The following is a 26,623-nucleotide window of genomic DNA, read 5'->3' as shown; positions in this document are numbered from 1 at the left end:
GAGTTGGATGCTGTTCGACGCTCCAAAGTGGATTTAAAAAGCGCAACTCGCAGAAGCTTCAGTGCAAACAGGCATCCTGGCCTAAGAAGACAAAATAAAAAGTCTGAGTGACTTAGTTCATCGGAATATATATTTTGTTATGCACATCATCTTTAACTGGAGGAATTTATTTTTTAATCCATTGCACACGTTTTCTGTCTTGTGCATCCTCTACACAGCCTGCTAGGACGTTGCCTCTAAATTGTGACAGATGTGAAAGAAATGAAATCATATGTCTTTTGAAATGATGACAGGGAAAGGTTGCATGGGGGTATCCTGTAGGAGGAGTTCTTTGTGACCAAACATGTAACGGATTTTCCCTTATAAAAAGGAAATTGAGTGCCGACCGCTCAATGAACAGCATTATTCGGAGATCCCGCTTTACAGGTGGGTTGATATGCTTATTTCATATTTTACCATATCAATTAACTGATTCAACGCGATTTTTTATGAATACATATCCTAATTTGGGGTTCAACTTTGTTGTATCTAGAATTTTGTTTGTGTAAAAGTTACTTTATGGTACCATAAACAAATAGAAAACGTTCTCGTTTTAATATGTTAATTGAGCATTATTATCGTTATTATTATAACTAGGCCTATTTTTATTTTGTATTACACTTTTATTACACACTACCTGTGACGACCCTAATTCGTTTTATTTTGCAATCAATAATATTTTCCCTGTTGGAAGATTTAAACTTGAGGTTTCAAGTGCCCCATTTTTTATCCATCATGAGTGCTGTAACTTTTTCATCAAAAACATTTTCAATATTTAACCAAATAGGAGTCTGATCATTGTCATATTTTATATTCTACTGGCTAAACTGAACATTAGAGTGGGATAGAGTTAACATGCTGTCGGTTTACTCTTTAGGATTACATTCTATCCACAGCTCCTTGTCATCCTCTGGAGCTATACATGCCTCCCCAGCTTCAAAGGGACAGGCAGGGACACATTTAGAACTTGTAAAACTCAATTCACAAATGAATACAGGGTGATTTGTATTTGTAAATCTGTGTTGTATCTGTGCCTCTAATTTGTCACCAAGTCCATTTAACATCCTGACTATGAACATGTAATCCTTTAAGACAGGTAATAGTGACTGTAAGCAACACAAAACATTTGTTTAACAGTTAAACTATTGTTTTGACAGATGACAATATGAATAAAACGAAAGTATTTTTGAAAGGGTATTAAATCTAAACTGCAGCTTGAAAAACATTTCACAGCATAAATATGACAATAACGGACAAATAAAAACTTCAAGTGAAAATCTCTAAGTTACTTTGTGAAACAAGAGTCCCTTTCACACAGCTTGATCAGTGTCTATGGACACAGCACAGTCCTCGCAGTAGCTGTTGATACTTTAGTTACTGAACAGTTGACAAGTTTGACACCTGTCGAGCAATAACTTCCTCCTGATGGTTTCTCATACTGTGAGGAGAGTCTGGTGGATCCAAGTACACCTCATCAGTGGTCAGTCAGAGCTGTAAAACATGGCAGATTTAGTGTGTGATTAAACTAGGCTATCAATTTTTATCACGGTGTACAACTGCACATATATTTAGTCTTGAATAAAGGAGTGGCATGTATTTAACCCGGCAATTACTGTACTAATAAACATGGTTACAATATGTCGAGCAAATGTTACATTTAAATTTTTCATAGTTTAACTTACAACATCATCGATTGAGTCCTTATTTCATCTAGTTTCATATGAAACCAAATATATTCACTAGCTTTACAACTGGGCCCACTAACCGTTTAAGCAGCGCTTAATAATATTTCAGACAATTCCATACAAAGACCAGGCAATGCCCATGTTACAGGGCTGACTTTAACGAGCTAAGTTAACATCGCTGCTCAAGCTGTACAAGAAGGTGAACGTTAGCACACTCCAAAATGTAGCAAACTCACTGCCGCTATAACAACAAATTGTAAATGCACTGCAACAATGATGATGAAAACATAAATGTAATTTATTTGACAACAAAGTCCTAATAATATCAACCTACCCGGAGGAACGTCAAGTAGTTTCTGCCAACTGTCTCTGAAACATTTGACATGGCTTCTTCACCATTTTCATGTAGTTTAACAGCGGTTGGCATCCATAAGTGTTGCATTACCGCCATCTACTGGAGAGTGCTGGGATCGTCACTTGAGACACGGATTGTTTTGTGACAACGGCGCGGAAAAACAGTTGCAAAAGTACCCAAACATATAGAAGGAGATTTACAAATATATTCACATTGAAAAATACTAAGTTCATTTACAAATGATGAAATACGAGTTACAAATTAGACGCACGGACACAGATACGCATTTGCGGATACAAATCACTCTGCATTCATTTGTAAATTGTGTTTGCGGATACAAATCGCTCTGCGTTCATTTCTGCATTGTGTTTCACAAGTCACAAATTAGAGGCACAGATACAACACAGATTTACAAATACAAATCACTCTGTATTTATTTGTGAATTCTGTTTTACAAGTTGCAAATACTTGTTGAGACTGTTTTAACACCATATGCACTTGATTTTCCATCCCCCTGTGGAGCTGTGCAATGCAAACAGCTGTACTGCCGCATGGTGTGCGAGCCTCTGAGGCAAAGCTGAACTGTGCTCTACTGAGCTGTACAAGATCAGCCCTCTGACTGCTGGAGCTGTGCAGGGCTTTAGTCCTACAACTCCAAAAAGAGAGAGTCTGGTGGTTGTTAGATTGGAGGAAGAGGCCGACGATGCACTGCTCTGTTCTGAGTGTTGAGTGTTTTCCAACTGCTGCACAAATGACCTCTCACTGCCTGAACTCTTTGAGCTGCAGAGAAAGTGATTACCAAAATGTTTGGGGCTTCTGTGGGTGGTGGTGGTGGTGGTGCAGCCAGGTGTTTCTCCACACTCTGCAGGTAGATGAGGTGGACAGGCTAGTAATCATCTACAGCAGGGGTCTTCAACGTTTTTTTAAACCAAGGACCCCTTAACTGAAAGAGAGACAGAGCAGGGATCCCCTACTACATCTGTTGTATAAAATGAAGTTGCATATTAAACTGGGACTACAATACATGTAGGGCAGCCTAAAGCCTTTATAAAATACCGTTTTTGCATAGAATACTAAGCTATTAAAATAATAATTGTTGGCATGATTTTATAAATCATCTTTTAATGTTGAACATACATGTGGCACAGTGAATCCTTAGGATTAACTGTATCTGCGGATGGCTATTTTAGTGACTACCTTATAGGCCAGTAAGCCTTTCATCGGTGGGGGATGTGTTGGATTCATGTTAAAACATTTTAATTAACTTTCAAAAATTAACAATAATTTGGAGGCCCCCCTGCAGTGACTCTGAGGACCCCCTAGGGGTCCTGGACCCCCTGTTGAAGATATCTGATCCACAGATTTAGATTGAAAGATGTTGAGAGCGTGTGCACGTGCATAAGGATGATGTCTCAGTCAACACCTCATTTTCCCATTGTTCTGTTGCATCATCTCTTTAATTTCGTCTTCCCTTTCTGCTTTTCATTGTGGGCTGGATTGGCTAGCACCGCTAGAGCTTATGGCTTGGATGTACAAATATGGGATTTTAAAAATATCAAAATAAATTGAACATGAATGGTCACTATGTCTGGGTGAAATCACCCACAAATTCCTGTAGCTTTGTTTGCTGCACACATTGGCAGCCAACATTGGAAAAAGTGCCTATTTAAAAGCCAGAATTTACCGCTTACTGAGTCCATGTAGCAGATGCCCAAAAAATATCATTTTGAAAACGAGTGATTGGAGGTTAGTATGGGGCCACATGTTGCAGGGAACAGGGAAATGTTTATTCAGTGTTTGGTCATTCCTGTGTGAGGATAAAGGTGTTTATGTGATTCATGAACTGACAATGAAATCTATTAAATGTGCTTTTTTTTATCCTTTTTTGCCTTCTGTGTCTCTTGTTGCACATTGCAAATTCAGGTATTACCTTCTCAGTTTGTATGTGATTGAGGCATTTTGGCACAATACGTGTTGTAAATCTTTTTTTTAGCTCTTACAAATGGTTCAAAAAGCCAGTAAGGTTCAGTCACAGGCAGAAAGTTCATCGACAGGTTGCATTTGTAACTCTGAGCTCAGAGTTGTGGCACCTTCTCGAGTTCAATAAATTCCCTGTGTGGGAGCTCCCTTTCACTGCTTGAATAATTGATAGATCAAACTTTGGACTTTCAAAGGAGGCAATTTAATCTCCTGACTATTTGATGAGTGGGGCTTAGTTTCATTGGGCTCAGCTGAATGTGGCTGATGGTGAGGAAAGGCACACAGTTTAATGGATGAGGAAGCAGAGACAGACAACTTTCAATAAATACAGGTGCCACAGTAGTACCACAGTTGCCTGCTTAGATGGCTTTTTGTTAAAAATGGGTCTTGTAATGTGGACGAGTACAACAATCCGTTTTCTCCCTAAGTTAACAGCCCAATCCTGTCTCTTCTCTCCATGGTGTGTGAGAGCAGAAATGGATGGGCTGAGGTGTGCTTCTGGCAGGTCGCGAAGAGTCGTGGGAGTGCTGGGTTATGAAAGAGTCTCTGGCACATGTCTTGAGTTACTCAGTGCTGGAAAGGTTATGTTCTGACTGAGTGATCCAGAGACTTCGCATGTCCCATTCTCCAATCATCACTCTCTCAAGTAACAGGTGCTGCAGAAGAAACTCTTTTGGCTCATTCCTGTAAATATTACTTTAGCCGAGAGGTGTCAGTGACATTGTGAATCGTTAAGTGTTATATACAAGTGGGGAGGAGAGTCTGAAGTGTTTCCCAATTAGGAGAGTATACAAGTACAGTACCCCTGTCCTCTGTTGGGTGTAAAGCAATTCTATGGAATTGTAACAATTACAAAAGGAACTTCCTTTTTTCTGAATTCTTCAGGATTAAGAAATTCTGTATTCTGTGGCTCATTCAGCACCAACAGACTTCGAACCCCCGTTTACAAGCAGCTCTAAACTCAATTTAGCTCAAGAAATGTAGTAATATCACATTCATGTTTAACATAATAAGACATTTTTGTCTTTTTCTCTTGAGTACAGCTTCTCACAAGACAAGGTGTCTCATCATTATCACATGTACTGGAAATCAGTCTGGATTTTTTTTTTTTATTTGTACTGTATTTGTAATGTATTTATAAAAAAATGGATGTGATTTTTTTTTATCATTTTAAAGATTGTATGTTATTTCTGGAGTCGAGCATAACTCCTATTGCGGTTGCTCAAAATATTTGGGGTCAGTCCCGTTAAAAGGGAAATGATTTCGTCCATTTTGATTTATGCTTAAACAAATAATGTAACGTTGCCTGCTGGAATATTTAGACACACCAAATGGCATTGTCCTTAGTTTGATTCAGAGCCACAACCAACTCGACAGCCAAATATGGTCCTATTTTTCTTTATTGAGCTGCGAGGGAGGACCTCCCATTGCTCAGATCCTAACATGTTCTGTGTGTCCTCTTCACACAAGTGCCATAAATACAGGCAGCGTATGACACTATCTAAAAAAAGATCTCAGTACCAAATATGACAAAGGCCTTCAGTCCGAGTGTGTGTTGCATTTCTCAGAGATTTGACTTCATGCTCGATTCATCATCCAAATCCAAATACATCTTGAAATGCCTTCCGCAACATCATGAACATGATCAGGTTCTTCAGATTACAAAGATTTCTGATATACTTGAATGAATGCAGTTTAGGCCAAACAATATATTCTTGTTGCATTCGGTTAGAATTGAATGTCGCTGGGTGGAGTATGTAAATGTGTTGATAGCACACTGATATTATTCTATGACTATTGGAAAAACAAGTTGAAGGAATAATTTCACATTTTGGAAAAAAAGGCTAATTGGCTTTGGAGTTACATGAGAAGATGTATTCCTCTCTCATATATACCGTGGGTTAATCTGTGAGCTTTAGAGGTGCTGGTAGGCTGTTTTTGTCACCTTTTGGACGGAGCCTTGGTAGCTGTTTCCCCACTGTTTCCAGTCTTTATGCAAAGCTAAGCTAACGGGCTGCTGGATGTAGCTCTGTATTTATCATACAGGCATGACAGATGTATCGAGCATCTCATCTAACTCTCCGCAAGAAAGCAAATAAGTGTATTACCCAAAAGGTCAAAGTATTCCTTTAATGTTACCTGTAACAACCCTTCTCCTTAACCTGTTCCCCATCTGTCTCTCTTCTCTGCCTCCTTTTATTCTTTTCTCGCAGCAGGCCCTGGTACTAGCAGATGTGTGTGTCACACATAGTCAAGAACCTGCATCCATCTTCTTTCAATCTGCAAGCTCGTATTTTTGTTCCGCCTTCGAGCATCTTTAATAGGATGCATGCTTGTGAGCTCAGGCACTCACTGACAACAAACCCTTCTCAAACAGCGGGTTCCCTGCTTCCCTGCCAGCCCACCCCGAGCTTCATGGGTTGAACCACCAGAAGTTCGACAATATCCTCTCCAATCTCTCCTCCTCTTCATCCTCTGCACAACCTCCACTCTCCCCTCCCTCCACCGCACCCCTCCCCCCCACCTCCATCCTACAGCCCCACACTGTCTACTCCCTTTGCCAGTACCACCACCAGTGTGATGGCTTGTTTTGCCTCGGGCTTGTTTGGACTTGCTACCACGGCATCCCCCTCCACTACACAGACTCGCGGACGCAGCAGCCACTAGAGTGACCGATACAGAGAGACAGAGGGGAGGAAAAGGGAGAGACAGACCGAGAAAGAGAGCAGTACCACAGGAGAGAGGAGGGATCATCTGTCCCAGCAGCAGAGGGATCCACCTGTCCCACAGAGGAAGGGGGGCCCCCCCACCTGATCCATCTGGTCGCAGGGGGGGACCCTGCGTGGCCGCGAAGGCAACAGGGACTATGCAGCTGAGACTGGTGGCGCTGGCAATGGTCTTCCTCAGCTCCATGGGTCACAGCGATGCTCTCAAGCCCTCCAAAGCGAGAAGGCAGAGGCGGGGTGAGTTCTCACTTTGTTTTTTTCTTCCTCTTCAGCACTGCTGCCTTTTTTCTTTTCTGCGGTCTGAGTGACAGTGGTGGATGCCTTGTAAACATTTAACAAGCAAAGTAAAGATAACATAGTTTATTTTCTCATCATTCTTATTTGTTTTTCCTAAACGGGTTATGTAATGTTCAGTGTTTCCCCTGAATGGCTCATCTTTCTTCCTCTTTTTAAGATTACACCTCTCTCAGTTTATGTAAAACTTTGATGGGTATAAGGATTGTTTATAGAGGGGGTTTTGATGGCTTCGCCCTCAAAGCCATCACTCTTTTTTGTGTCTGGCTCTGTGAGCACATTATGGAACGAGTACCTGACAGTTCTAAGCCCTCAATCGGACCGTGCTACCAGTGTTGTTGCAAGCATTTTTCTGACTTCACGCAACCACAAAGATGGTGCTCAGGCCGACTTGCAGTATATCTCTGGCCTTAGATCCTCAGTGCTGGTGTTACTGTCAGCTTTGAAATAATTCTTCCTTTACACACAAGGAGCTTTCAGCCAATGCCAAGCTCGCCCCAACCTCTGTGAACCAGAATTTATATAATACCATGACTGGCCATGGTAACAGATGTGGTTTTATTAAAATCGCACAAAGGAAGAACGGTCGTTTGTGTTAGAAATGGTATATCTTTCACAGTATGCACTCATATGACCTTAAATGCTGTCGCAGTTTGTCATGTGCTATTGTATTGAGGACAGAAGGATTTGGGTCACTCATTACATACATGAGCGCCCTCTACAGCGTCACAGTCAATTGAGGTTTCTCCCCTCCAGATATGAAAGGGGTCTGTGATTTTACACCTCTAACTTGAAGCTTTTGCATCCTAATGCAATCCGATTTCTTTTTTTGAAGTACTGCAGTGTAATGCAAAGATCAAACTGAAACCATTAGAGAGGAGAACAGCTTCTTTTTTCAGTCCACCACGTGTCAAAATTTACAACACCACACTCTGATTCATACACTCCCCAGGGCTATTATTAGTTTTTTTCATTTGTGATAGTAAGCAACAAGACCTGGCTGTAATTGCTGCATTTGAGGTTACCGTGACTCGCATTGGTGTAATCTGTTCATGGGAGAACCCTTTTACCATCCAACTTATCTCTGGGAGTCAGGAGGCCAGATGGATTGCTGTGTGAGACTATGTATATTCAGAGGTGATACAGTACAGGAATGTAAATCACTCTGACGTGTTTTTGTCTCTGAATGGCTCCTAGAAAAAGGAGGTGCACTTTGACACACTTTTCCTAGAAATAATTTAGTGGTTGCATGTATGGCAACCGGTGATAGACCGGTTGTGCCTTTTTGGAAGATGAGGGAATTTGATTAATGTCTGAGTCTGGGATAACAAGGGTGTGAAGTGTAAATGCATCTGCAGTGCATTTTCAGACTACATGCTGTTTGGTACCACTGGCAGTATTTGATTATTGGCCATGTCTATCACTATTGCACTTTTCTGATGCCCAGTTAATTTCACACCGAACCCAGTAGAGTGAGAGAGCCTTGTGTGATGTTAGTTGCCTGATTTTGACTGGCTCTTGGTCGGCTGTCAGTCCCAATAACCCTGGTTTCTCCAAATGAAAATCTGTTAAGGATCTTCGGCAAGCGGTTTGAAGTAAACAGTGAGTAACTGTTCAAACAAAGATGTTTGGCCTGGCCCCCGGTTAGATTAAGCTGCGATCATTAACCCCTGCTTGTTGGAGTGATAAAGCACTGGTAGGTTTATGGCTGGATCTCTGGAGATGCCAGCAAAATATTAAAGTTCCCCCAATGTTGTTCTCATAGGCAGAATGTTAACAAATGCCCTTTTTATTTCCTTGTTAAAATTCATATCTGGCTGGAAACAATTAATCTTTTTATGTGATAGTACACCATGCTGTTCTGTTGCATACCTCAAACCTGACTGTTCCTTTCTCTCTGTTAATTGTGCTTGTTGTTTCCACAGTTAGTACTGAGGGGCCACCATCTTGCCCCAAAGGCTGTGACCGATGCTCGGAGTATAACGGCTGCATTAAATGTAGGCCCAAGCTCTTCATCTTCCTGGAGCGCAATGACATCCGTCAGATAGGCGTGTGCCTCGCCTCCTGCCCTATGGGATATTTTGGCATGAGGAACCCAGAGGGCAACAACAGATGCACCCGTGAGTTTTGCTTTCTGTTTTAGACTTTTGATCCAGATACACATCTGGGAACTTCCAAATACATGTAGGCTAGAGCTAACACGCTGGCAACAGCCCACTCCATAAAAATCCACACAGCTGATGTCAAATCAAGCCTGCAGAAGTGTAAACGATCTGTTTGTCTTTGGCTCATCATCTCCTGTTTGTGTACAATATGGGGGTATTTAGAGGAGTAGAGGGATACCCTGCTAGTTCAGCTGTCATGTGTATCTTATTTGTATATTTAGGGCCCGAGCAGTGAAACTGCAAGAACGCTATTGTTTTTGCTCAGATTATTTTTACCAATTCCTCGTCGCATTTTTGAGGGGGTTAGAATGCACGAAAACTCACAAAAATTTGCATACATGTCACAACTGGTGAAAATTGCAAAGATTAAAAAAATTTTACACATATCCACCACTAGGTGGCGCTATTTCAGAAAAAAACCCCGTTTGGCCCTATAACTCCCAAACCGTACATCTCACAGTCAAAAACCATATATTTTCACGTTCCCTGGATCCAGCTGAATCTCCTTATATAGGCCATGCCCATTTCCGCCTAGACTTTAATGCGTGAAAAATCGTGATTTATTGAAAACCTATTTTGCCGAACTCCTCCTAGACAAAAGGAGTTAAAAGGAGACAAAAAAGTTATCCAAAGAATTTTTATAGGATAAAAATTGCACATATTACGCACAAACAAATTTGTGTAGCTAAGTATGCAAACACCAACTTTGCCATATCTCGACCAAAATATTTGCTATCAACGCAAAACTTAAGATTCTTGTTTGCCATGACCCTCTGGAGATGCCCCACACATTTTACGAAAATTGGCCACTAGGGGGCGCTACAACTACATAAAGTGTATAGCTCATGAACGGCTCATCCGATTTTTACAAAATTTGATGGGTACCATTTAGGGCCACTCATGAGGACACCCCTACAATAAGGTACTGATTGGTAAAAGTGGGCGTGGCCTATGGGACCCTAATTGGTTTTAGCCCTTGGGCACATTTTTGACAACCTCAGTATATACAAAAACTCACAAAAATTGGCGCCCACATAAAACACCTGGGAGCTTTGCGAGACTGTACAGCGATTTGGCCCAAACCTGTAAGTGGATAGCTCCCCCTACTGCCTGGAAGGCCTTAACTTGGACATAGTTGTTGACCCTCATGACGAAAATGTATCCAGAGAATTTTGATAGTTGAAAAAATGCAAAAGTTACAGCAACTTTCTGTCTAAACAGGAAGTTGCGTTATCTTGGCAACAATTGTTCCGATTGCCCCGAAACTTGACAAGGTTGTTCGTCATGGCCGGTTTAACATGTGTGCCAAACTTGGCGTCAATTGGCCATTAGATGGCGCTGTTTAAATTTTTTTTAATTAATCAGCAAAATATTGATATATGGGAAACCTACTCTGCCTAACTACTCCTGGGGCGTGAGTCCGATCGGCATGAAAACTGGCATATAGACTCGGAGGACCCTCGTGACTAAAAGTTATCAAAAGAAAAGGACCAACTTCCTCTAGGTGAGTGTCAAAACAGGAACAGTTGTATCTTGCACACGGCTATTCCGATGGACACAAAACTTAAGAGAGTTGTTCCTCATGTGCCAATGAGGCTGTGTGCCAAATATGGCTTCAATCGGCCTTTAGATGGCGCTGTTTTAATTTTTTTAATTAATTAGCAAATTCCCTTTGAGCGAAACCTACTTTTTTTTAACTCCTCCTAGAGCGTGAGTCCCATCTGCACAAAAATGTACACTTCTAACAAAGACCTAAAATATGAATGCAGAAAAAAGCTATCCTACCATTTGCCACACCCTTTATTCTCCTAAATCATTTCATGCTGCCTCATCTTTTCAGCCAATCTGTGCTACTATTTTTCAGTGCTTGTGGGTGAATAAGAATGGCCACTTAATTAAATCCTTCTGTTGTGGCTACTTATCCCTGTGGAAAAGGGCACACAAATAGCCACCAAAGTATGTGCTGAACTGGAGGAAAGTCAGTGGAATTCTTTAATTGAACTAGTCTTCGTTATGGTTATAGACAGGTTTGGCTCATTTAGGTGGGTGGGTGAAAGGGTGGCCACACTCACGGTACTTACCCAACTTACTTAGTTGGTTCTGGTGGCACCAGTCCCGTACTATCAGCCGAGGAGTGCCAGCACTTCAGTCTGTTTCCCCTTACGTGTGGACAGAAAACAGGATTGGAACAAAATCCCAACAAAAACATTGTTGTTTGTCTGTTTTTGAGAGGATTTTATTTTTTATTTGGCCCTCATATGTGAAGTTCATGCCAGGCCTCAATCCATATTTGTTATGCTTTCACTTTTACACACATTTCATTCTGATACACCCTGATACTATCTGCACCATATACAGTGTATAGTCTCTGAAGTATGAATGTAAGCGGGTCTAAAAGGATTATTCTTTGTACAGTAAAACATTTATAACTTCATAATTAACTCAAATGATCAAAGTTTAATCATATTCATGGCTTCAAGGGAGTTGTAGGTGTTTAGTTGGTAGCAACAACAATGCCCACCAGCCCGTTGTGATTTTCTGCTACAGGAAGAAAAACACAGGCTATTTTTCTCTTTTAAGATGTTTTTCCTTGACATTTCTACATCACATAATACCTGTCAGATGTGCTAAATTATTTAGTTAGTTTACATAACCCCAAACAGATACAACTCTTAACTCTGGTTATGGGGATGCAATCATTTGTATATTATATTTATATATTTCAGATTTAGGGTTTCTGAAAAACATGAGCTGTAATTGTGTGCTCAAGCTGTCACACTATAATGATGGTACTATAGTTTCCGAAATCTGGGTTTTTACCGCAGTTTACGGCCTCTTGCCTGTTTACGGCTCATGGTCAGCTCTTTGCGTTGCTATGGTTGCTGTAAACAAACCAACCAGCCAACAGTTTGCAGGGCTGCAGACCTGATAAGAAGGAGAAACACAGCTACTTTTAAACATTATCAAAGACTTGGATGTCAACAGGTTTTTGGATATGCACACACATCGCTACGAAAAGATGAATGAGAGAGAGAGGCTGTGTTCGCACAGTACAACAAGTCCACCACCGCTGGAAAACTTTGAAAAAATCGTATTTTGCACGGCTACATGTAAACAGGAATATTAGTGGAATATTCACTATCATTAGCCATGTCAACAGCTTAGTCGGAATATTATGTGCATGTAAATGTAGTCCGTGTTAGATCATTTCTGACCTTGGCATCAGACCAGCTGCAGAGTAGACATCCATACTGTAAATTTAGTACGCATGAATACAGCAAGTCTGGATCTGAATACATTTCTTATATAGAAATATTGACAGGAAGATTTCCATCTCTCTCTATGGTTTTTCATGAGAATAAGGATGTGCCTTTCAAGAGGAGACCAAAGTATTTTAAGATGTCTGGCTTTTATCCTCCTGTGCTAGTAATTATCCAAATTTCCAAAAGTTGTTTGTTTAACTGGAGAGTTCGAGATTTTATTGAAACTGAGGTGTGCAGAAACTCTTGAGAAAACCACTGAAGCGATACACTCCTGGCTGTACTCATTCACACCCGCTTTCCAAAAAAACAAGCCCTGTGGTGCATGTGTTTGTAAGAGAAGAGTGTTACTCCCCCTAAATAGACCCTGTGTTGTTTAATCCCTAATAAATCTCTCAGAGGAAATACAGTTCAGTTCCTCTTGTCCTGTCGCTGGAGAACCATTTGCTTTTTTTTCAGCCAAAAATGCAATGAATATTCCATGAAAACAGTAGAGATTTCTATGTTTCCACCAGAAATTCTTAAAAACAAAAAATCTGAAGATGATAAAATGAACTCTCACCATCACCAGTGTGACTTGTGATTTGATCCTTTAATTTGATCCTCTCTTTTTGTCTTTCAGAATGTAAAATAGACAATTGTGAAGCGTGTTTCAATCGCAATTTTTGCACAAAATGTAAGGAGGGCTTGTATTCACACAGTGGGCGATGTTATGTCAGCTGCCCTCCAGGCCAGCGCACCGCCAATGAGACCATGGAGTGTGTCGGTGAGTGACCTTTGACCTTAACTGTTTACTAAATTCAAAACATTAGCCATAGCATCTCTGCTCCTGTAATGAAACAGAAAGTATTGTTTCAGGGCCTTTCACATGTCAGGCACATGTTGACTCTATCTTTTTTATCACTTCATCTAAGCAGCCAATTAGGTTCAACAGTCAGGCCTGGAAAAGGGAACGTGAACTCTTGAGAATAATCCCAAGATCTTTTTTATCTTTCCTTTCAGTTCTTTTTCGTTTCTTTTTGTTGTTGTTAAAAATAATTCTGTCATGAGTTAGTAACAACAACAGCATTAACAGCATTTTCAGGCCGCCATTGTAAATAAGAACCTGTTCTTAATGACTTGCCTGTAAAAATAAAGGTGAAAAAAATAACTACAAAAATAACAGTTGTTCTAAAATGGTTACCCTAACGTTACCCTAAAAAATGGCTTTTGTTGTGAGTGCAGTATACTTTTTATGATTATTATTATGATTATTATTATTATTAGTAGTAGTAGTAGTAGTAGTAGTAATAGTAGTAGTAGTATACTTAATAGCCTTCAGGTTCACAGCAACCCTCTAAATCTGTCCCTCTCAAGTACAAAAAAACCCCCCAAAAGATAAAATTTCTTTCAGATTGGGAAATTACTTAAGGTCATTATTGTGAGCTAGAACTGCTGAGCTGTAAAAAAGCAGACGTGAAGGCTGCGAAACAAATGTGAGATGTTGGAGCTGTGGAACATTCACTCACTACCTTAGTCCCATTTTTTTTTCAGGTCAGCGTCCTGCAGAGTGTGAACTGGGTGAGTGGAGCCAATGGGGTTCATGTATGAAGAAGAACAAAACATGTGGATTTAAAAAAGGCTCGCAGTCTCGGCTCCGCGAGCCCCTTCTGCCGGTCCACAGCCCAGACACCTCCCCGGCCTTTGTACCCTCACAGACCTGCGCTCCACAGACAGAGAGGAGGAAGTGCAATGTGGCCAAGACGCCCTGTTTGAAAGGTAAAGCCAAATACACATATAGTGCAGAAAACAGATACACATAAGGAGGAAATTACATGTCGTAAGGACAAATTAAAAGGTACAATAAGTAATAGTTCAAATCAGGTGACAGTACTGTGACAGTACAGCTTGCAGACCAACAAGCAATAAACTCCATGTGCTTCATGAAATGCCTCCACCAGTTAACATGATGACTGATGGAACCATTACTCAACGTCCAAAGGCCTGCATTCCCGCCAGCGTGTCTGTGACCCGCAGCGTGTTGATTGGGTTTGGTTTGGCTGAGCTCACAGAAGGATACAGAATCTCTTGACTTCTCAGCGTGTAAACAATAAACACCATCTATGAGCCAAGCAGATGAAGGGCGGGCATTACGCACTGCAAAGCTGGACAAGGATCAGAGCTAGAAAGAGCTATTTGTTCTGAGGAACATTGAAGCGTGAGGTTTACACGGCCATGCCATGTTTGCTTGGGCTCTTATCATCCACACAGCAGCTTGCTCTCCAGCACGTCAACAGTCATTCTCACCACTCTATGGCCATTATCAACTTTCGTAACAGCTTGTTACATTAGTCGCTGTTGGCCTCAAGCACAGCTAATAAATGACAAATCTGGCCAATTGGTCTGGAGGTTGTTGAAAAGTGCAACAAAAAGGTTTGCTTTTAAACGTTTTGTCCTTATTAGTGAGGCAATATTTAGCCGCAATGGTGTTGGGATGATAAACCTTCCGAAACAGAAATAACAGGGAGCACAATGTTAATTTAAGCTATAGGGTTTGTTCTCCTGTACTGCAAAATCATTATTTCTAATGAAGTCTTAGACATTTTTTCTGTCTCTAAATGTCACCAATCTGTGTTGCATAGTGTGCCAATTTTAAACAAAGTTGGAAACTTACACTCATTTACAAGGACAGAGAGAATTGTAAACAAGCTGTATTTAAGGCCTTTATTGTACGGTGGCACGCTTAGGAGATTTCAGGCACAGCAGCCACATTGCGTAACAATATTTGCACAGTGTTGGCAACTGTACAGATGTTGCAACATGTAACAGATGATATGCCTTGATCTATGTGAGTAAACACGTAGGAGGCTTGCATATTCAAGCAACATCTTCTACTCTGGAACAGTTCCTATAGGGCTCTGGGTCTAAAGAACAGAACATGATCTGACATCGTCCCATATAGATCTGTGGTCATGTCTAGAGGGAAGGAGGCTGACAAGGCGTATAAATGCTCCGTGAGGAGCAGGATCTTCGTTGGACAGGCTGTGACAGCACAAGTTGAGAAATGCAAAGTAAATATACTCTTGTCTCATCCTGGAAAGAATGTCAACCGTGGGTTCAGATGAATAATTAACAGTAAAGTATTATTAACTTCCCTTTAAAACTGTCACATTTCTAAACTTGGAGCAATGGTAGGTCTTTTCAGAAAGGCAAAAATGACACCTGACGAGTGTAGAGTCATAGTCGACTGTTGATGTTAAGGAGATTTTTAGTCCTGTATTTTCTCTATACTGCCGCTAAATACTTTAGTATGAAAATAAGACATACTACTGCCAAAATGCACAGGAATGATTTTTCCTCTGTGAGGTAATTCATGGGTGATGGTACCATGACTCCGGTGAACCAGTTCATGTGGGTAAACTCACTCTGTGCAAAAAGAGTGCAGCTGTGGATTCGTCTGTGGGAGTTGGCTGGCAGGCTGGCTATATAAAACACAGGGGGCAGACCTTGTATAACATTAGTGATTTAGTGGTCTGCGGAACTCACGCTTTGTGTTGATTTGGCTGCACATTTTTTCCCCTTTTCCTGAAGCCCCACAAAAGGGTCTCACGCGAAAACAGAATTTTCTGGATGTGTTATTGCATTTGTCAGGCAAAATTGTTTAGCTTGGATGGAGAGGAGGTACAATCAGGGCTGTCATAAACTGATGGAGTCCCCCTCTCTTGGCTCCATTAGTGATTTGTTAGAGGAGTAATTAAGTCCTTACACAGTAAGCACATCAGCTCAGATACTGCAGTGTGTGTGTGTGTGTGTGTGTGTGTGTGTGTGTGTGTGTGTGTGTGTGTGTGTGTGTGTGTGTGTGTGTGTGTGTGTGTGTGTGTGTGTGTGTGTGTGTGTGTGTGTGTGTGTGTGTGTGTGTGTGTGTGTGTGTGTGTGTGTGTGAGAGGACTCTTTACTTCACTCATGCTTCACTCTCGTTCATTGTGCCTCATTGATATAATTTGAAACTATTACGGTTCAATATTAAGTGCTTGTTTGAAATGTGGTCATTAAAGCTAAGCTAATATGTTTATTGATTCAAGACAACATTTAACTGATTAACATGCCAGACATAAAATCTTCTTTTACGTTTTGAGCCAACTCAACAAATGATGATTTTGGCACTAATGGCTCTTAAAAAGGTTGAGTTATTCCTGTTTGTGCACTACTGTGTGGGACTGATCCTTCTAGTTTCCACTGGCGAGTAAAGCTATTGTGACTCATGGGCCTGCAGTGAGTAAATGTTTTTTTGTGTTAGGTCTGTCCACATTCAACTAAATTGAATCTACTCTATCACCATATAATGATTTTTTTAACTGGCTATGTGTAAACATGTTTTTGGTGAAATTTGAGAAACATTGTACCTTTGGACTTTTTCTTTTTCTACTTTGCACTTAAAACAAAGAATCATAACTGTTTGTACAACAAGTTTAAAAATGCTGCTCGGGAAATAAACACAGACCTACAGTTATTACTGCACAGCAGTAGACAAACATGGTGGCGCCATAAGCCCTGCTGTTGTCAACTGCGTAGTGAACACTGACCAGCCCTTGGCAAGTGTTCACTCAGTTTCCAGGATGTGCAGAGACTCTCAACGCACATATTCATAACAAACATCCTCCAGTGCAACTACACTCCCTCAGATATACAAAACTGAATAATTTTGAGTGCTGCCTAAACAATAGCCATCTGACACTAGACACAATGTCCATTTCCACTTTGTGACAGCTCTTCATGTCCTTATGGGCCATTATTGGGCCCTTGACAATGTTTAACTCATTATGCCAGAAGTGATTTTAAAGTGATTTATGTGACAGAAAATGGTGTCACTTCACAACACTGTCCTGAGTGTTCTTACAGTCTGTCACGTGCTGTATTTTCAAATCAGCAGTAGAACTAAGCTCTTTCCTCTCCTGAATGGTTTACGTGTGGACGTTAACCACTCTGTGATGGATGTTTAGAGAGCAATTATACTCTTAAATGTGTGACAGGTGTGGATCCTAATGCAAGATTTATCAGCAGAGAGTAGATGGGGGAGGGCGGGTGGGGGGGGGGGGGGCATGGAAAGGCTTCACTCGACCGTATTTGTTTTTTCCCATTAGCAAAATGGTGGATAGTACCTGGTACTTCTTTTGTACCACCTGGGTCAAAGTTCCAGGCGAGCTCAGCTGATACTAAATGGTGGAGTTAAAAAACACTGCAGACCACTGATTAGTCGGAGAGAATCATCATTAAAGCGACACAGGACATCTTGCACAAACCCACGCTACCCACATTATGTTTACTATGCCGTACACTTGACGAAGTGCAGACTTTCCTGTTTAGTTGCCGATAAAATGATCCAGCGAGTGTTGAAGATGATGTCACGGCAGAATCAGCTGAGAATCCCGCCTACATTGAGGGGGTATTATCCGCAGAGGAAAACGAAAAGAGAACAGTACTGGTACCAGAAACAGACTGATCTCATCGTGTATGTATGACACGCCAATTTGTATGCCATTTTGGCGTGTTATCAAGATGCATAATCGTTTTCTAGCGTGTTTATCAACACCTTTTGGCCTCCATTGACCTACATTACATGTGAATTATCGCCATTGCGAGTAGTATAAAAGGATGGAGGTTGGCTGGGGTGGCGGATGGGTAAAACACAGGACTTTCACCCAAGAGAGCTGGGATCATGTCCCACGTATATCAACTTTTTATTTTTATTTTTTTAATAAAGCCTTCCCCAATGTTCTTTTCCTAAACCCAACCGTTTATTGTTTTCCTAAGCGTGTGATGTTGGTCACCGTCGTGGTTTTGTCGTTTTTTAGTGTTACTAAAGCCTTTCCCAATGTTCTTTCTCTAAACCCAACCTTTTTTTGTGTATGTGTGTATGTTTACATCTGTGTATACAGCGTAGACATACACGTGGATAGCTCAAAATGCGTACTTATAACACGCCATTTGGCTTTAGGAAAGTGACGTGTATGTTTACGCAAAGTCATGATGCCATGTTGCCAGAAAAGTGAGTCAAGCCGTACCATGCAGTACAAACATGACAGGGTTAGGGTTAGAGAGGGCAAGAGTCTACAGTCAGGCACAGTGGTGCTTTGAGCTAAATGCGAATGTCAGAATGCTAGCATGCTCATTGTGACAATGCTAACATGGTGATGTTTAGCAGATAGAAGGTTAAACATGTTGATCACCAATGTGATTAGGATTCAGCCTCCGGTGACTATGAATGTTGGGGTAAAAGTTCATGGCAATTGATCCAACAGTCAGTTCAGACTGAAGTGGTAGACCGACCGACTGACTAACATGGCTAAAAACATTTGGCTACTACATTTTTGTAGTTATTACTTTGTCCTATTTGATTATTTGTTGACCGCTAGTGGCACACTGATCGCTGCTGTTTATTACACTGGTTTTTCCTGGATTAAAAACCACACAGCCACAAGTCACACATATCCCTTCATCCCTCAGGAATCCAAGTTTGTATTACTTTTGTTTAGCCAAGCGGAGGCACTTCTACATACAACATCAGATGATGAGAGATATCTTACAGTAGTTTATTTCAGAAGTAGTATAAACTATTAATCATATCTTCAATGCATTCTCATTTCAGAGAGGAAGAGTAAGGGAGACCGACAAGATGACACAAACAGGAGAGAGAGGGAGAATGCACGCGGGCGAGCACGAGAAGGCAAAGATGGCAGTAGAGGAGGAGGAGGAGGAGGAGGAGGAGGAGGAGGGGGGGGGGGGGGGGGAGGGGGGAAGAGGCGAAAAGGCCAGAGCAGGACCACCACTGCTCCTAGCATCACAACCAGCTCTGTCAGCTAAACTCTATCGCCTGCTGGATGGGGCTGAGAGAAACACAGACAATGCCTCACCCAGCAGCACCAGCCATAGACAAAGATCAAAGTGATGAAGGAATGGAGGGAATTAATGCTGCTATGCATTGGAGAAGATGCAAAGACAACTGGAGGACTGCTGCAACACAAAAGGCTTCTCTGAGCTTTTTAAATAGATGAACATATCTGGAAGATACTGGTGTCTTAGTGGTGTTCAGAAAGACTGATTTTCATTCCACCATGAGGGATCACTGTTGGACTGCAAAGCTACGTTGAAGATTGTGGTTTGTCACGGTTTGCGTCATGAACCCGACCTGTGTCACTTCTTGAACTAAGAACGGATTCCTGTGTTTGAAATGCAGCATTCAAGCTGGAAGTCTAATAATGAATGAAGGGTCTCTTCCGTCTCCTCTGTTCTATGATGTATTTCGTTCCAGTCCGATTTTAATCACAATCTGTTCTTCATTTGTTTTCATGTTTGCGAGAGGTGGCAGATGGATTTTCTCAACAACCGCTGTACGTGATGTAAAGACAATGAATAGTATTAAGTCTGGGTACCTTTTATTTCCTATTGTGAGATGAAAATTAAAAAAGAAAGGCACTGGAAATCATTTGTGGTTGTTGAGGACAGAAGGTCTTCTACACAGTATATTATTCCAACGAGGGAATCTATTACAAAATAATGAGTCTAAGAGAAGATGGAGGATTACTGGCTCAAATCCATCTCCGGTGTCTTGACACAAACTTTTGCCATTTGATAGCCTAGTTGTTTGTTCTGAATTAAATGTTGGCGTTTGTATCAGAAAATAACTGCACCGAAAACGAGGAATAAAAATACAAGTATTTGCATGTGTACAAGATTGCATGTGCGTGCCTTGTGCATGCAAATGTGTGTGTGTGTGTGTGTGTGTGTGTGTGTGTGTGTGTGTGTGTGTGTGTGTGTGTGTGTGTGTGTGTGTGTGTGTCTCTACCTAACGTCTGGGTGTTTGTGTACTTTGTATGCATTTCTGCACGGGATCAAGTTGTTTGTCAATGGAACTTAGTCGTTTGTACATGTGTGTATACATCTGCACATGTGTGTTAATATTGGTCTCATAGATTGAAGGAATAGGTTCTGGAAAAAAGAGGAAGGAAATGTAAATGCACAGTGATATATCAAATATGCAGTAACTACAAGCCACTGATTATCATATAAGCCATCAAATCATCAGCTGCTCTGTAATCATGTCTATTTGCAACAGGGTTTGAAGATTTTGCACAACTATAATGTTTCCTACTGCTCAACTTTCAGAACAATCATAGCATTCTACACATTTATACTCCAAAAGCTTCATGACATAACAGACATAAGAAAAAGTTTCAGTTGTTTTTTTTCATAGAATGTTTTCCATGGGTCTGTTTGCTTTACACAAGATATTAGTTTCAGGAGAAGTTACACGCTACATTATTCATTCATACTATGGATTGTGATAGTGAATATGTCAAACTGTGCTTATCATTAAACATACAAAGTATTAGAATCATCATGTAAAGCTTATTCTGTGAAAGCCTAAATAAAGTTCAGATGAAGTCATACACTGATTTTGCTATTAGTTTGTTTGATTTCCGTTTATCATGACTTTCATGATTTTGTCTGGAATTGATCCACCGTTTATTCTTCCAAAGTTCTCTAATGGCATTCATAATCTATACCATTGGCTTCATGTATGACACGTTTACACAAGGACAAATTCTTACTAGACTAGATCATTTAGTTTTACAATTAGGGTTATATTTTCATATTTTTTCCCATTATTTCTATTGATTATTGTAAGTAACTGGAAAGTTGGTGTGTCTGATGGTGCAAGACACACAAAGACACAATCAAACAAGGTTAGCCTAACTTTTTGGATGAAAAAAACAAACACCACAAAGGCAAATAGTAGACGTTAGTTAGTGAGATAGTTGGTTGTTTCTAAAAGTCTTTGGCTTCAGCACATAGCGTTGATAACAATACAGGACAAGGATGAGGACAAACGGGACACAGCATCTACAAACAATTTATGATTTAAAAAACTGTAAAAATGAAAATAAAGTGCAATAAAATAAAACTGCTCTAACTAGTCTGTGCATACACGGCATTCTTGTGCAATAAGGGGTTGTTACCAACATTTCAGGTGCACCCACATGCGGTTTTACCTACAAATAAAGTGGTTTACATCATCTCGATAAATTTGTTTACAGCCTGTCAGATGACCACTCGTGCTTTTGCCCAGTCAGATTTCATTGTAGCAATTTCACCATGTTCTCAGATGTCAGCAGTTATTTAACCACTAGTACAATTACATAACCAATAGAATAATGGCCCAAACTATTAAATTAAGCCCCAAGTGGCACTTAACAGTAATTTTCCTTAGAAGGGTTATTTTGACAATTTTGTGACTGATTTTTTACAGTTTGCATACTACTTTGAACTACCAAGTAACCATCTCTTATTCTCTGACCTGAACTCAATCAAACCCTCAAAGAATGAGAAGAAAAAGTCTGCTGGGATTATAATGCTATCTATCTCCAGTCGAGAGCCCTCAGTAGTTATGGTATGGTCTTCCTCAAGCTACAGGAGGCCATCTTGGGAGGTGAAGGAGCTTAGATGGTGTGATGGTCCCGATCACCAGCCAAATGCTGGCACCTGGGCAGTGATCGTAAAAGCAGAGACAAAAATAAAAACTAATGGTGTGTCATAGCCAGAAGGGAGGGGGTATACCATGCCTTGGCCCTACAACAAAACAGCCGTTTCTCATTACCAAAAGGGAGGGCAGGGGGAATGGTAGAGTATGCACCGTAAATTACACATTCATCGCTCTTCCTGACCATAAATTCTTACCCTGGCTCCATTGGACGGAGCTCTCCCTCACCTCCCACTCTCCCTTTTTTCACTCCGTTGCTCCCCACTCCTATGTTTTCCAAGAGAAATGAATGGTAAATCTTTGGAGTATATGGGTGCCCTCAATTTGCCAAGATCCTTAACACTGAATGATTTCATTACTTTAGTTTGGCCTTTAAGCCAGACCCCAGGGAGTGCATCACGTCAATAGGGAACACCCAGTCCATGTCTGCTTGACTTAAATGCACAATCCCTGATCCAAATGTAAACAAAAGGGTACCACCACTATACCACAACTCATAATCAGAGCCTGATATCACTCTCAAATGGACTGACATGTTTTTACATTCAAAGATTAGCACAAAATGCTACCTTTTTCAGAGTTCTAATCTGCATCTCACAGTCTTCATCAGGGAATGGAGCTGGATCAGGTGTTATCATTATCATCAGCTGAAAGCTCCAAAGAATAGTGAGTGGACCTTTGAGTTGAGATGATCAAGTTTCAAGGTCTCTTTTGTTGTCTACCAAATGAGAAAATTGCAGAACTGAAGGAATGAATTGCTGTCACAAAAACATTTGCAAACACATGAGAAAAGGGCACCCTTGTTCCATATTGCCAAAGCTGAACTTCTATGCTTGTGAATATAGTTTGTTTGTACAAGTAAGGCTTTTATAGTAAAAGTGTAAGAAAAACAATTATATTTTCCTATGATAATTTAAAAACACACACCAAATGCTGATTTTGCATAGCAAGGTATAAACTTCAGCTGCAACATCGTTTTCCAGAAATGATGTATTGCTTCCTGAGGATAACTCACTGACAGACCTCACTATAAAGTTTTCATAAGGAAGTATTATGTTTTACAAGTAGCACATACTGGACACTGTCCACAAAAAGGTCTGTGAATGATTTAAAATAACTGTGAGGACCATATCTATAACCACCACTATAAATATCATACTAAATCTATTATAAATATAATAAATAATTCCATTCACCTCCAATGACCTGTATTGGTACACTAGTGGATATTCAAAAATGTCTGCAAATACCTCCACAAGGTTATTGTTTGGGTGATTTGACCCTTTATCTCTTACTCTGATGTCTATTTGTTATTTTAGCATTACTTAAAATTTCTGTGAAAACCCTGTAAGATTCCAATAACATTCCCTTTGTCATGGGTTTCAGTTCCATTTTAATGCAAAGCTTCAATGACTTATTTTTATGCAGAAATTGTCCTATGAATCAGCCGGGTGAATAAAAGTACTGGGATACATGAAGTCCTTGGAGTCTCCAACTGAGTCCCAGTGACTGCCAGCAGCATGTACTGGACCCTTCCCTCCCAGCACAGTGGCTTCCAGATCTTTAAAGATTAGCCTCTTTGGAGATGTCCTGTCAGCAATCCCACTGATCCATGATAATTTCCATCTCTGAAGCTTCACAACCGTCCTCTCTGTGGCTCAAGATCTGAGGGGATGCATCTGGAAATCTACAAAGAGAAAATGTCCTTTTTGATTCGAAAATATTCCAAAGAATTGTACATCAATACTGACAGCCTGGCATGATGGATCCACAACAGATATCTTTAAAAGTAGGGCTGCTAAATCAAAATAAAACTATTTTGTGTTTTGGGGGAGCCAACTCTCCTTATGAGAGAGACAAATCTACATCTGATGATAGATAAAAAAGACATGTCACTTGAAATAGGAATCATAACTGAGGAGGCATCAGGGTGATGTAGTGAGTACCAATTTGGAAAACTAGGGTCCAATGTTCAGTGTCAGTGCCAGATGTTTAAGTGAGATATTCACTGAATTTATGCAGTATCATATGTAGGGTCTGAAGCTGACTCTATACTTGATGCTTACTACAGAAGAAAGAAAATTAGGATTTCCCAGGGAGAAACAATGATGTATCAAACAATTATTTTTTTAAATAAGTAAATGGAAACGCCGGGGTATGTTGCTGTTTACAAAGCTTAATTTAACCCAAATGTGTCTGAAACTCAGGAAAAGGTCAGAAACTGCTCTTGCAGGAGAGGAAAAGTTTAGAAGATGCTTATGGAATTGTAGATAGGACACTTGATATGTACTGCCTCCTTTTGGAAGTAATCAGTACTACATGGGAAGAAACCTGTCTATACTCTGTGTTCCAAATTATTATGCAAATTATATGTTACACTGATTTTCCTAGTAATAGTCGATGCAAATGATATAATATATATACAATATAATTTTCAAGTCACCAACCGTTGGGGTATAAATCGAATTTCATTGAACAAACCACCCAATGAAAACAGTATTTTTTCAAAAATAAAAAACTCAAAATGCACTATTCCAAATTATTATGCACAACAGAGTTTCAAAGCATTTTATAGGTTGTAAAGAACTGAAAATGGTCATTTGCTGAATTTGCAGCATTAGGAGGTCATATTTACTGAAATCAAAAGCTATTTCAATCAAACAGATCAGAGCACGTTACATCTTAACATAGGACAGCTTCTTTGATATCACCTTCACAATTCTAGCATCCATTGAACTTGTGAGTTTATGGAGAGTTTCTGCTTGAACTTCTTTGCAGGATGTCAGAATAGCCTCCCAGAGCTGCTGTTTTGATGCAAACTGCCTCCCACCCTCATAGATCTTTTGCTTGAGGATGCTCCAAAGGTTCTCAATAGGGTTGAGGTCAGGGGAGGATGGGGGCCACACCATGAGTTTCTCTCCTTTTATCCCCATAGCAGCCTATGACACAGAGGTATTCTTTGCAGCATGAGATGGTACATTGTCATGCATGAAGATGATTTTTCTACGGAAGGCACGGTTCTTCTTTTTGTAACATGGAAGAAAGTGGTCAGTCAGAAACTCTACATACTTTACCGAGGTCATTTTCACACCTTCAGGGAGCCTAAAGGGGCCTACCAGCTCTCTCCCCATGATTCCGGACCAAAACATGACTCCGCCACCTCCTTGCTGATGTCGTAGCCTTTTGGGACATGGTGGCCATCCACCAACCATCCACTACTCCATCCATCTGGACCATCCAGGGTTGCACGGCACTCATCAGTAAACAAGACTTCATGTATTTCTAGGCCCACTGTAACTGTTTCTGCTTGTGAGCATTGGTTAGGGGTGGCAGAATAGTAGGTTTATGCACAACTGCAAGCCTCTGGAGGATCCTACACCTTGAGGTTCGCGGGACCAGCAGCTTCAAATACCTGTTTGCTGCTTTGTAATGGCATTTTAGCAGCTGCTCTCTTAATCCGATGAATTTTATCTGCACAAACCCATGTGTGCTCTGAATCAGCCACAAATCTCTTCATGTAACTTGCTCTGTTAAGATGTGTTTGATAGAAATAGCTTTTGATTTCAGTAAATATGACCTCCTAATGCTGCAAATTCAGCAAATGACCATTTTCAGGTCTTTACAACCTATAAAATGTTTTGAAACTCTGTTGTGCATAATAATTTGGAACAGTGCATTTTGAGTTTTTTATTTTTTGGTGACTTGAAAATTACATTATATCATTTGCATCGACTATTTAGGAAAATCTGTGTAAAATATAATTTGCATAATAATTTGGAACACAGTGAAGAAGAAACCTAGAATGTCTTCAATACTGTACATTGTACTGTATATTTAGAGGGAGAGCAATAGAAAAAAGGACACTGATTCTAACTGTCTGTGCTGTGACATCTTTGTTGTGCTGTGACATCTTTGTTGTTTTTAACATGTTGAAATGTACAATAACTACACCATTTTGCAAGGTGATTTTAAATAACTGTGTTTGTAAAATGGAGCTGCAAAAAGTCTTTTCATACAATGTATGAAAATGGAAAGAGCATACTTATGTATTTGTCCCTGTGGAGCGTTTGTGATCTGTGAAAATAGGTCTAATGTTGCTGCACACCAGGAAGAAACCAGAATGTGACGTCAAACTAGCCTCAATTTTTCAACATTTCTTTAAAGTGCCCATATTATGAAAAAAACACTTTTTCTGGGATTTGGGGTGTTATTTTGTGTCTCTGGTGCTTCCACACGCATACAAAATTTGAAGAAAAAAAAACATCCATGCTGTTTTGAGTGAGATACGGTTTCTGAATGTGTCCTGCCTTCAGTCTCCAGGTGAGCTGTTAAAAATCTGCACAGCTTTATACGTAACTAGCCGAAACGAGGGGGCTAGGGGGCTAACCGTTAGCATGCTAGCTCGTTCTCAATGGCAAAACACTGCTACAACACACACAAATTCAGCCTAATCTACAAAATAAATTGTATAGAACTACTTACATGTCCCTGTTCTGCAGGTATTCCACGCAAAGTTGGAAGTGCGCCCTCGTATAGAAGAAGTCTACTGGTTAATCCTGCCTTGTACAGGCCGAAGTTGGAGAAACAGCTAGCTAGCTCATG

At 40.5% G+C, this 26,623-nt stretch overlaps 1 protein-coding gene and 1 long non-coding RNA gene across 3 annotated transcripts; one reads left to right on the top strand and one right to left on the bottom strand.

The window, feature by feature from the left end:
* Positions 1–20,930, top strand: rspo1 (R-spondin 1). Of its 2 annotated transcripts, none has more exons than XM_078252400.1 (6): positions 1–426; positions 6,276–7,022; positions 9,005–9,199; positions 13,127–13,270; positions 14,038–14,262; positions 19,130–20,930. In XM_078252400.1, exons 2-6 carry the CDS (start codon positions 6,926–6,928, stop codon positions 19,342–19,344), a joined length of 876 nt encoding a protein of 291 aa, XP_078108526.1. In that variant the 5' UTR covers positions 1–426; positions 6,276–6,925; the 3' UTR covers positions 19,345–20,930. The 2 variants fall into 2 exon arrangements, with proteins under 2 accessions (XP_078108526.1, XP_078108525.1); XM_078252399.1 differs by having other exon boundaries at positions 6,273–7,022.
* Positions 20,244–26,623, bottom strand: LOC144519345 (uncharacterized). Its single transcript, XR_013502103.1, has 2 exons — positions 26,504–26,623; positions 20,244–23,708 (listed from the first exon to the last, which is right to left on the bottom strand). It is a non-coding gene; the product is annotated as an uncharacterized LOC144519345 (long non-coding RNA).

Source organism: Sander vitreus, chromosome 6 (assembly GCF_031162955.1).
Source record: "Sander vitreus isolate 19-12246 chromosome 6, sanVit1, whole genome shotgun sequence".
Classification (NCBI taxonomy): Eukaryota; Metazoa; Chordata; class Actinopteri; order Perciformes; family Percidae; genus Sander; species Sander vitreus.
The sequence above is the reverse complement of the archived record's forward strand: the minus strand, read 5'-3'. Positions and strand labels throughout refer to the sequence as shown.

What these genes read in the sequence shown, in the direction of transcription:
- rspo1 (XM_078252400.1), top strand. Translation starts at nt 6,926, where the DNA reads ATGCAGCTGAGACTGGTGGCGCTGGCAATGGTCTTCCTCAGCTCCATG. An exon ending in AGCGAGAAGGCAGAGGCGGG is followed by an intron (nt 7,023 to 9,004) that starts GTGAGTTCTCAC and finishes TTGTTTCCACAG; the next exon opens with TTAGTACTGAGGGGCCACCA. An exon ending in TGAGACCATGGAGTGTGTCG is followed by an intron (nt 13,271 to 14,037) that starts GTGAGTGACCTT and finishes TTTTTTTTTCAG; the next exon opens with GTCAGCGTCCTGCAGAGTGT.